The sequence below is a fragment of the Lycium ferocissimum genome, chromosome 1 (assembly GCF_029784015.1).
Source record: "Lycium ferocissimum isolate CSIRO_LF1 chromosome 1, AGI_CSIRO_Lferr_CH_V1, whole genome shotgun sequence".
Taxonomy (NCBI): domain Eukaryota; kingdom Viridiplantae; phylum Streptophyta; class Magnoliopsida; order Solanales; family Solanaceae; genus Lycium; species Lycium ferocissimum.
In genome coordinates, this window is record NC_081342.1 from 37,800,118 (window position 1) to 37,813,071 (window position 12,954).

General features: G+C 41.7%; 1 protein-coding gene across 1 annotated transcript in view; it reads right to left on the minus strand.

Annotated features, from left to right (window-relative positions):
- Positions 1-8,002, minus strand: part of LOC132064309 (uncharacterized) — a 19,779-nt gene extending 11,777 nt beyond the window's left edge. Inside the window, exons 1-4 of the mRNA XM_059457255.1 lie at positions 7,841-8,002; positions 7,689-7,748; positions 6,232-6,363; positions 5,642-5,926 (exon numbers count right to left, since the gene is read on the minus strand). Of these exons, the coding sequence (XP_059313238.1) occupies positions 5,642-5,926; positions 6,232-6,363; positions 7,689-7,748; positions 7,841-8,002 (639 nt within the window). The remainder of the gene's footprint in view (positions 1-5,641; positions 5,927-6,231; positions 6,364-7,688; positions 7,749-7,840) is intronic.
- Positions 8,003-12,954: the final 4,952 nt, after the last annotated feature.

The window sequence follows — 12,954 nt, forward strand, 5'->3', positions numbered from 1 at the left end:
ACCAAACATCGTTCATGGGATACCAAACCCGTCCTGCCCGGAATAAGAAAACGAAGCTAAATACCGGAATAAGTAAACAAGCGGGATATTGGCTACGTATGGGACTCGATCTCCCGAGTTGCCTCCTCAACGGGGCCAACTTCTTTGCACCTTCCACGAAGCAATCTCTTTCGACCTCGACTTTCGAACTTTGCCTATCCGAGGTCCCGATAGGCTCTGCTCACTCGATCAAATTCTCATCAAGCAATATAGAATCCCAACGAACAATGTAGGTACCGTCAGCATGGTACTTCTTCAGCATCAAAACATGGAACACCGGATGAAATCCCGCCAAGCCTGGCAGCAATGCCAACTCATAAGCTACATCACCGATACAGTCAATAATCTCAAACGGACCAATATCCCTGGGGCTCAACTTGCCCCTCTTACCAAACCTCATAACACCTTTCATGGGTGAAACCTTCAATAGAACCTGGTCACCAATAGCAAACTTCAAATCCCGGACCTTCCGATCTGCATACTTCTTTTGCCGACTCTGAGCTGCAAAAAGCTTGGCCTGAATAGCCTTCACTCTATGAAGGGACTCTCTCAACAAATCTGTACTCCAAGGCCGAGCCTTGAACCCATCAAACCATCCAACCGGAGATCTACATCACCTACCATACAAAGCCTCAAAAGGCGCCATGCCAATACTCGAATGATAACTATTATTGTACGCAAACTCTACCAAGGGCAACTGCGGATCCTAATGACCACCAAAATCCATAGCACACGCTCTCAACATATCCTCGAGCACCTGAATGGTCCACTCGGACTAGCCATCTGTCTGGGGATGAAAAGCTGTACTAAGATCCAATCGGGTACCCAACTTCAATCGGGTACCCAATTCAATATAATCTCAAGTAACTTTCCTATCTCTAGCTTAAGTTATTAGATGGGATTTAATTACCCAAATTCTTGTTAATTAATCTTTCTCAACCTCAATCTTCCTCTCTCGAGCTTAAATCGAAGTAAATGGGCGGGTCTTAGGGTTAGCTAATCCCTCAAGAAACATTAAAGAATAATATTAATTACGACAACAAAGACCCACTTCAATAGAAATAAAAATCATTCAATACATAAGCATAACAAGAGATTTCATCCAACTTTGCAAATGAATATTTTCATAAACAAGATTAAAGTGATGGAATAAAATTCTACACACTTAGATATACAATACAAGCAAGGAATTGAAGAAAGCGTTAAGAATTTTATCATTGAAGTGCTCCAATCTTCTCTTCCAAAGTGTGAGTTGATGAACCCTAGTCTCAAAAACTAGTGTTGAAAATGGCCAAAAATGAAAATGTTTTCCCCCAAGTCTTCCTTTTATATTTATCCCTTCTCAAATTAAAAAAAATGACCAACTCAACTCGTAATTTTCAGCATTTTGCAAAAGTGTCCCATTTTTGCAATACCATCCAAAGGATAGTTTTGCAAAACTACCCAGTTTTTGCCAAACTGCCCAGTTTTTGCTTCTTTTTGACTTTATTTTCACTTGGTTTCTTCTGATCATTTATAAATCACATAAAACTTGCAAAATGGATGTAAACGATATTAAATGCACTATTTTCTCAATCAAACATAGCAAAATATAAGATTAAAGAGGAGATAAGCTGGTAAATTACCAACTTATCAAACCCCCGAACTTAAACTATTGCTTGTCCTCAAGCAATTCAAAACATACAATCTCCTTATAAGAAATCGACTCAATAGTGCACCGACATCATACCAAGTCAAAAAGTCTACTTTAAGCACAAACACATGACTTTGATTGGTACCAATAATTAATCCAAAACATATGAATCACCAACTTCTTCTCAAAAACTTCATATTCACTTAAAGTGTTAATCAAAGTAGCAATCAAGTCATGACACTAAAGCTTAAAATTTTGCCTCATTATCACAAAACAACTTTCTTTTGTTCAATCATCTCAAATGGAAAATAGAACAAATTCACAGCTTAAATCTCCATGTGCCCTCACAATAAAGATAGAATCGCAAACTCACAAAATGCAATTCAAAATACAACTGGGATATCAAACGGAAAGAATTAACTCTCTTCTCTCACAAAGATGTTAAAATGCACAAGTAGTACCATAAGCTTGCCCTTCATGTATTTCTCCACTAATGTAGACACACTTGGTTCAAAATCCATTAGGACTTAAAGGGTTGTAATGTAGTCTTTGGTTAAGGTAGGGCACAATTTGGGTAAGAGTGAATCAAAACCTCCCTAAGTACTACAACTTGCAACAATCAAAGCACAATTCCTTTCCAACTTTTCCACCCTTTTCTTCATTTTTCGTTTCACTAACTTGTCTTCCCTTTATTCACAGCTCTTTATTATTCCTTCCTTTTTCTCCCCCTTTTTTTTCCAAAATAACAAGGAAGTTTCCAATGTTTTTTTTTTCTTTTCTATTCTACTACTCTTTTTTTCCCCACCTTTTCACCTTTAAAGTAACTCCTATATCACAACTTTTTCCAAACCATCACCCCCAAACTTAGGCTTTTAGCCAATGTTTGCACTTTAAAAACACTTAGGGGGGTAGGATGCCAAAAGATAGGTCAACAAAGAACAAAATGAAAAAGCTTGTAATAAGGTTGCCAAAGAAAAGGTTAAAGGCTCAAAAGGGGTTGACTAGGGAAAATATGCAAGGGTAGGTAAGGCACAAAAACGGTCCAAGAAAGGCCTAACATAATTTTTCAAACCAAGTGTAGTCTAGGATTTTGTCACGACCCAACCCGCCATGACTGGCACCCAACTAAATCCTAGTGGGCGAACCAAAACACAAGAAATCTATCCATTCAAATCAAGTTTTATATTAACCAAGCTAATCAGTTATTACTCATTCAAACATCAATTGAATAAAATAAATCATGCCATAAAATACTGAAATAAGTGCGGAAGTTCTAACTATTATAAAATCTCCAAAATTCAAAAGTCATCCTATAGGACTCTAATCTAAAACATGTCTACAGAATGAAATCGGACTAATAAATCCATAATGTCTAGAGTAAGAAAAGGCATCATAAGAAGAAGATCTTCGGGCGGCCTAGCATGAGATGAAGCTGACCCTAAATCTATCAGCAAACGCCCTCCACGCTAGATGGGGGGGGGGGGGTTGCAGTCTCTGTATCACAATTTGCACTCAAAAGAATGCAACAAGGTAGTATCAGTACAAGCACTATGTACCGGTAGATATCATAGGCCGACTAAGATTAGTATCATGCATCTTTCATAAAATCAATAGAATAAACAAGATAGTCAACAGACATGAATATCAATAAACCATAACAAGTCAACCAAGGGTAATCACAATCAACCAAGAATGTAAAGAATCACAATCACTTAAGCCACAACGGAAATAAGTTACCACGATGACCACACTCACTATGCACACATGCTAACTGATGTCATTGCTCAGTAGTTAGGATCTGCAGGGGAACCATGGTGTCCATGTACCACTCATTTCGGAATACTCCTCGGACCCGAGCACAAACCTCCGCTCTGGAACGAGCCTCAGACACCGGACATATCAACGAACCTCTCATTTCTGGACCTAACCTCGGACCACGAGCCTATGATTTAGGTCATATATGTGCCTTTCCATACCTCTTACAAAACAGTGTTTCTTACCTTCTCAATATCAATCCTCAAATCATCATTCTATGTCACAATACCCTCGAGAAGATCATATTAGCTTCTCATCACAATACATTTACTACAGAATCAACACACAGGAATAGTGGCACGAAGCCTACACAATCACTCAGTCATAATCATATAGGAATTTAGCCACACAACATTATGCATAAAAAATAGACATGCTTTCTTTGAGAGAATTAACAAACATTCAATCAACTAACCAAAGTCTAACTCAAGTAGACCGTAACCTACTTCAATGTAGAGCTGGGACAACACAAGTCACTCTGCTACAGCCTTTCCTTTCCTTAAAGCCTCAGAACGCTCAAAGTCTAGAAATAGAAGGCTCAATGAGTCACAATTACTCAAATCACAAGCATCAATGCAAGAATACCCTTCCCTTTTCCCCATTCAAAGGGGTGGATGATTTTCTAGGTGTTAAACAACCTATCAAGGGCCTTAGTAATCCTTACTCATCAAATTATAACAACATTCTATCAATATTCCTATTTCAAGCAGTTTTTATGGTCAAGACACCATTTTTATAGAACCCTAGGTCTCCATTCACTTAGTTTATGACTCTAAGTGTTCAATTCATGATTAAGAGAAACTAACCCAAGACTTTAGATGATAACTAGGTGATAATAACCATAACCCATCAAGTTTAGAAGGTTCATTAATATTCTAAGGTTCCTATTTCAATTTCGCCATTAGAGACCCAACAAGGGGATAACAATCATGAGGGAGAATGGAACGATAGAATGGAATAGATGGAACTTACCTCTCAAGAGTTTCTTGCCTTAGCTTGGAATTTCACCTTAGGTGCTTGTTGGGAAGTGTGTTGGTGTTTTGTGAATAGAGAAATATGAGACTAAGTATAAAATAATCGGGCCACTATTTTCCATCAACCGTTCCAGCGGTCATAACGTCGCTGCAACGGTCCCGCTATAGCCGTCAAGTGACTGCTATAGCGGACCCAAGGGAGTCTGCTTGACCGCTATGGCGGTTTGTCCACCGCTATCGCAAAGGCCGCCATAGCTATCCACTGCCCGTCACAGCGGCCACCTAGGACATAGATGACCGCTGGCAGCGGTCAAGCCGCCGCAATAGCGCATCTTCGCGACGGTACTTCCACTCCGTCGCAGAGTACTTCCATCGCCGCAAATGTCCATTTTGGGCAGTGAGATCGACTTTTGTCTAGTTTTTCCCTTATCATCCAACATTTCATCCGAGGCCTCAAAAACACAAAACAAGCATGTACATATAAATAAAGACTCCCTATGGATCCACCCGTGGCCTCGAAATTCCCAATAGAGTTCTAATTTCTTGCGTCACCCCCCGACAGACTCAATACAATAAAATAACAATCACAAGTAAGTCAAATTTCTACTCTTAAGCTTACAAAATTGAGTTCTTACTGACTCGTTCTACCCTTGGAAAGGTTCTATTTGATAGGGTGATCCTACATTTCCCATAACGATCGGAAGGGTCGTTACAACAGATACCAGCTAAAACACCGTTCGTCCCCGAACGGACAAAGAAGAGAAATCGAGGGAGGAGTTACCTGTCTCGGCGAAAAGCTTAGGGTATTTGCTACACATATCGATTCTCGTTTCCCAAGTAGCTTCTTCCACCGATGATTCTTCCACCGAACTTTCACGAGGCTATTTCCTTGGACCTCAACTTGCGAACATCCTCGTCTAAGATAGCAATAGGCTCTTCCTCATACGACAAATTCTCATCTAGCAAAATCGAATCCCAACGGATTATGTAGGAAACATCACCGTGGTACCTTTTCAAAGATCGACACATGGTGCATCAGATGAACGCCTGATAGACTCGGAGGTAAAGCTAACTTGTGAGCCACTTCTCCCATATGTTTGAGGATCTTAAATGGACCAATGTACCTCGGGCTAAGCTTGCCCTTCTTCCCAAACCTCATCACACCCTTCATGGGTGAGACCTTCAACAACACTTGCTCTCCTTCCTCAAACTCAAGTTCTTGGACTTTGCAGTATGCATACTCCTTCTGCCTACTCTGCGCTACCAGAAACTTGGCTTGAATCACCTTTACCTTCTCTAGGGACTCTCTCAGAAGGTCGGTACCCCACGGCCTCACCGCGAATGCATTAAACAATCCAATAGGAGACCTATACCTCCTTCCATACAACGCCTCAAATAGGGCCATATCAATACTCGTGTGATAGCTATTATTATAGCCAAACCTAGCCAAAGGCAAGAATTGATCCTAATGCCCACCAAAATCTATCACACATGCACAAAGCATATCCTCAAGAACCTGAATAGCCCGCTCAGACTGCCCGTCAGTCTGAGGGTGGAAGGTTGTGCTAACATCTAACTTCGTACCCAACTCTCCATGCAAACACTCCCAAAACCTGGATGTGAACGTGTTGCCCCTGTCGAACACGATGGAGATAGGAACCCGTGAAGTCTAAGCACCTTACGAATGTAAACTTTAGCCAATTTCTTCGTATCGTAAGTTTTCTTCACCGAAATAAAGTGGCGTACTTAGTCAACTCCGTCAACAATAACCCAAATGGAATCAAACTTCCCCAACGTCTTTGGAAGACCGACCACGAAATTCATGGTTATCCTTTCCCACTTCCATTCAGGAATGGGCATCCTCTGAAGTGTACTCCTAAGTTTCTGATGTTCATATTTCACCTGTTGGCAATTCAGACACTGAGCAACAAACTCTACTATATCACGCTTCATCCCAGTCTACCAATAATGTTGCCTCAAATCACGATACATCTTAGTGGCACCAGGATGAATAGAATTTCTCGAACCGTGTGAGCCTACGTAGAATGGTCTTAATCAAGTCGCCCACACGTAGCACACATACTCGCCCTTTGATTCGCAAAGACGCCCTCCTTATCAATAATGCTTCCTTAGCCTCACCACACAACACCTAATCACGTATTTTGCACAACTTAGCATCCTCAAACTCGCTTAGCCTTAATTTGCTCTAAAAATGATGACCGAGCCTCAACACAAGCCAACACCTTGCTTGTGTTAGAAATATCTAACCTCATAAACTCGTTAGCTAGAGACCGAACCTTTTTAGCTAACGGATGCTCCGACAAAATCAAACAAGCCAAACTTCCCATACTAGTCAACTTCCTGCTCAATGCGTCAGCCACTACATTTGCCTTACCAGGATGATACAGAATGGTGATGTCATAGTCTTTCAGCAGTTCCATCCATCTCCGCTACCTAGAGATCAGATCCCTCTGAGTGAACACATACTACAAACTGCAATGGTCTGTGTACACCTCACAATGGATACCATACAAGTAGTGCCTCAAACTCTAGATCATGAGTAGGATAGTTCTTCTCAAGCACATTCAACCGTCGAGAAGCATAAGCAATCACCTTCTTTTCCCCGCATCAAAATAGCACCCAAACCAAAATGTGAAACATCACGATAAACAACAAAATCCTTGCCCTCCAATGGGCAATGCTAGAATCGATGCTATAGTCAACAATGTTTTGAGCTTTTGAAAGCTCTCCTCACACTCGTCGGACCACTGAAACGGTACCTCTTTCTAAGTCAAACGAGTCAAATGAGAAGCAATACAGGCAAACCCCTTCACAAACTGACAATGGTAGCTAGCCAGACCCACGAAACTACCAATCTTGGTCACTGATGTGGGCCTAGCCCATTCTGTGACTGCCTGAATTTTCTGAGGATCCACCATAATACCCTCTTTCGAAATAACATGCCCCAAGAAAGACACGGAAGGCAACCAAAATTCACACTTAGAGAATTTAGCATACAGCTCATTCTCTCGCAATACCCCAAGAGCAATTCTCAAATGTTTCTCATGCTCTTCCTTACTCTTAGAGTATACCAGGATATCATCAATGAACACTATTATAAATGAGTCTATATAGGGTGTAAACACACTGTTCATCAAATCCATGAACGCGAGTTTGGGGCATTTGTAAGCCCAAATGATATAACCAAGAACTCATAGTGCCCATACCGGTCCGAAAAACGGTTTTAGGAACATCTTACCCGAATCTTCAACTGATGGTACCCTGACCTTAAGTCAATTTTTGAGAACACAGAAGCTCCATGTAATTGATCAAATTAGTCATCAATACCGGGAATGGGATACTTGTTTCGGACAGTTACCTTATTTAGTTGACGGTAATTAATACACATGCGCATAGACCTATCTTTCTTCTTAACAAACAACACAGGAGCACCCCACGGAGAGGCACTGGGGCGAATAAACCCCTTACTCAGAAGATCTTGCAACTGCTCTTTCAATTTCCTGAGTTTTGCTGGCGCCATCCTATAAGATGGGATAGAGATAGGACGTGTCCCTGGGTCTAAGTTAATCCTAAATTCAATGTCACGATCCGGTGGCATATCAGGCTAGTCCGCAGGAAACACATCCGTAAACTCGCGTGCCACCGGAACTGAATCAAGGGATAGAGTATCTGCACTGGTGTCATGGATATGTGCCAGATGCGCTAGACAACCCTTCTCTACTAGCTTCATACCACGAACAAAGGATATTAATTTCTAGGGAAGGGGACTAAGGTTACCCTTCCACTCGAGTCTAGGCGTCACGGGCATAGCTAGTGTAACAGTCTTAGAATGGCAATCTAATATAGCATAATGCGGGGACAACCAACTCATACCCAATATAACATCGAAATCTACCATGTCTAAGATCATCAAATCCGCCCAAGTACTATACCCCATAAAAGTAATCGCACACGAAGGGTAGATGCTATCCACTACCACAGAGTCCTCAACAGGAGTAAATACATAAATAGGGTCATCAAGGGTAAAGAGTAGGCGGTTCGTATCTTTCTATGACCCCCAGAATAAGAAGTCGGAGGATAGGCAGAGCAAGAGCTCTTGAAGTCTACCCGGAGAGCCCGGATCAAACAAAACAGAAGTCATCCGGTCATAGACTGAGATAATACCTGTATTAACTGCATCGGAGGCCTCAGCCTCGGGTCTACCGGGGAAAGCGTACAAATGACTGCACCCTCCCATCGCATGTGAACCACCGCGATTACCATTACCAGTCTGAGCCCTGCTCCTGTCGAGCTGTTGCCTGCCTCTACCTACCTGAGGACCGCCTCGGTTAACCGCTGTGTGGCCGCCCCTTCCTGTCTGTGAGCTATCCTTACTCCCTCGATCTGGTGTAAACGGAGCTCGGGGATCCTGATACTGAGTCCCCTGCCCACTCTGTCTAAGTCTGGGATAATACCTCTTGAGATGCCCTATCTTACCATATTCAAAGCAAGCACGATCCAGCGTGGGCCGCTGAACAGAAGCTGATAAAGCAGTGCAGCCTCCATACTGACCGGAAGCCTGATAAATTGCCCCTGATGGGCCCTCAGCTGACACCGGCATCGCGGACTGAACCGGACGCCCTGAATACACCTGTGAACTCTGATCCTTCAGAAGGAGTTGCTAAACATCCTACCCCTACGGGCCTTCTTGTCTACCTGCTTCGAATGACTCTCCTGCCTAATACCCTCAATAGTACAGACATGCTCGACTGTCTCCTGGAATGAAGCCCCAGTAGCTACAAGCTGAAGAGCCGATAACTGAAGCCCAATATTCAACCCCTTCACGAACCGCCGTATCCTCTCCCCCTTAGTGGGTAACAACTGAAGAGCATATCGTGTCAGGGAGTGAAAACGGGACTTATACACAGTAACTGACGAGTTCCCCTGATCAATAGTAGTGAACTCGGTCCCTCAGAGTACGCGAAACGTACTTATCCAGAAACACAGAGTAAAGCTAAACCCAAGTCAACGGAGGAGATCGAGCTGACCTACTGTCACACCCCGATCTCACTAGGGTGTGATGGGCACCCGACACCTTACTCAGAGCCAAGCGAACCCGCTGTCTCGTATTACTCACGTCTTCTCTTTGGATACTTAAATCAAATGAAAGTAAAATACATAGTAAAATTTGCAAAATCTTTTCGTCTTTTTCAAACTAAACACAGTCTGTAAGCGTAAGGACCCTGTAACATAATGTATAATAAAACACATCGGCTAGTGGGGCCGTTTTCAAAACTGTCACTCTAGACTCACGACTCTGTCTGCAAAGTCTCTAACTTTATTCCAGATGCTGTAGCGTAGATATTCTGACTCGGCAACACTCCGGAATGAAGTGGAGCTCGCCAATCCGCTGGAACGTCTCCTGTAATGGCTTCTACTCATCTGGTGTACCTGCGCGGCATGAAACGCAGCGCCCACAAAAAAGGGCGTCAGTACGAGCAATGTACTGAGTATGTAAGGCATGGATGGTAACATAGAAAGAAACGTAATCATGTGCAACAACAGTATGGAGATGTAGAGTATATCATGTAAGAGAGAGTATCCTGTACATATGAGACATATCATGTGTCAGGGAGTGAGCTGTACATATGGATCATATCATGTAAAACTGTAACCTGTACATGTGGATCATATCATGTAAAGCTGTAACCGGTACATAGGGATCATATACTGTAAAGCTGTAACCTGTGCATAGGAATCATATCATGTAAAGCTGTGACCTGTGCATATGAGTGCCCCTGGGGGCGGATGCCATGCATGCTTGTCTGGTCATATGGTATCATAGCGCCGAACAAGCCGGCTCACCCACATAGCGCCGAAATACGTCGGCTCGCCCATATATCCCGCGTCCGGGATGATAAGCCAGCTGACCAGGTGGCAATGAAACATGTATCCCTTCCCATTCCCCACATATACATGTATGACATGCATGAGAGCCCAAAGAAAGTCATGTATCCGTCGGAGGGACGTAAGGTCGGAAACCTCCGATCGCAATATGGAACAACCATGGGCGCTTTGTCGCCTTGAAGGAACGATAATTATAAGGCGAGACTAACAATAAAGGATAACATCACGGGAACATAAAACAGAATCATGACATATCATTTCATATACTTTGAAACCTTGAAATAGTCATTATTCAAAAATAGCTTAACATGTCATATCGTCATATTCATGGTAAGAACAGATCCTTGACATATTCGTCATATACGTTTTCCCATGTCTAGCATCATCATTGTCGTCATAAAGTCATAGTCGTTGTTTTAGTCATAAACCTTTCAAAATCGTAAAACTTGGATTTTAGAAGAAAAATGAATATTTTGGAAAACCTTTATAAGCTTTTAAGAAGGAAAAATACCTTGGAACCATTACTTCTAACTTTTGGGAATGAGAGCGTTATGGAAGCATTTATAAAATCTGACATACGAATCATGCCATAGAAAGAAAAGGGACGAGCCTTAACATACCTGTGCCGCGCCTTACTAGCTACGCTATCCATCCAAACTTGTTAGTCTACATTCAAGAGAGTTGACATAATCATTAGACTCATCACCATATACTTATCTCAATCCTTCAAACAAATTCATTTATATCCTGCCGAAATTTCGGCAAAGATCTCCTCTGTAAATATACCATCCCCGAGAATCTAACTCGGCAAATTTCAATCAACAATAATCCGGGAATTCAACCCGGCCAAACCAACAACAATACTAACAATCATACTAACAACATCAACAATTAATTCAAAATAACCCAACCATTATGCAACACTACCCGAACCCTTCCAATTTCAATGGAACAACAACAATACATTTCTTTCTTCCAAATTCATAAACTATACCAACAACAATTCCAACAATACCAACATTAACCATAATATTTCCAACTACAAAATACTTCATAAACATTCCATATGGTGTTTGTCCCATATTTCCATCACAGTAACCATTTTATAACGATTTTACAGCTCCTTCTCCGTAAATAAACCAATATTAACACAAATAGAAAGAGATTCATACCTTTCCCTCGATAATAATGCTATATATTTACTCCTCCACCTTGAACTTAATCCACAAAGCCTCAATACGCAGTTTTGAAGTCGCAACTATACGCTGTCTGGACCGGAATTTGGGAATTATACCTGGTTTCGGGCTAAAAGTTGGTGGTGGAAGGTTGGGGAATTTTCTAGAATATTGGGAATGTTTTTTTTTTTTTTTTTTTTGGTCTGATTTTTCTGGCTGAAAATGAGGGGTTAAGCCCCTTTAAATAGCTGCTCCGAAGTCACTGTAGCACCGACTTACTGTAGCAGTCACTGTTCATCCGCGGAAATTATTTCGAGACCTAAAACTTTTATACACCGATCTCTTTATTTGCATACCTGGATATGTCCAAAACTCCATACAGTCTGTATAACTTATTCAACATCCTAAACTTTTCCTTATTCCAAATTTACCCTTAACACTCCATACCAATGAAAAGATGAATATGCAACTTGTGCATTAAAACAAAAATAAAATCGGAAATTAAAAGTCTTATCCACAACTTGTCGCAATCCAACTTAAATTATTCCAACGTACAAAATACGGGATATAACATCCTTCCCCCCTTTAGAACATTCGTCCTCGAATGTTCAACTATCCTTGCGGGGTCTCATAAGCACCTCGGGGGAGCTCCCTTTTCATAGCTATCACCATCCCTTATACTATCTCTTAAGCTGCCCAATACCATTCTCTTGTCATACTCTTTCTCTTCATACACATCCATTTTCTGGCGTCGTATTATTCAAAGTCTGTGCAAACTTTTCACACTACCTTAAACATTATCCGGACTTTTATCCACTTATTGTTGGTTTTCCCGACCTTACTAACTCACTTCGAAAGGGTCTCATTTGTAGCCCAAGCGTTCATATCAAACACACTACCACATCAACTCTTCCTATCCCACTCTTGCACTTCTCTCACCCGCTTCCCCCCTTTAGGGGTATGCTTATACCATTGCCCGTTTATACTTTGCCTCATATCCTTATTTCCAATCTCAATTAAGCGACTTTTATTCCGACGGTAAGCGTCCAAAGTCCTCTTGAAATGTTATATTTACTTCAACTTATCTCGGTATTCCCTTGGTATCCTCTTATCACCTTTCCCGTTTATACTTCTTTTCTTCACCGACCCGATCCGGCCCGTTCTACGCGTCCTCTTAAGGTTTCGGTCACTCCGCCTACTCTAATTTCCTTTTAGACTACTCCAGTTTCTCATTTACTTACATCCGAATTTGTAAAATTTTCGTAAAACTTCCTTAAGAGGGTCACCCATCCTGAAATTTCCCTCACTTCAAAGACGCTTAACTTTGAAACTTTGAGAAAATACGATGCTTTAGCGCCCGTATGATTGCGTCCACCTCACCGCACGACCTTCAAAGACATAATATTGAGTA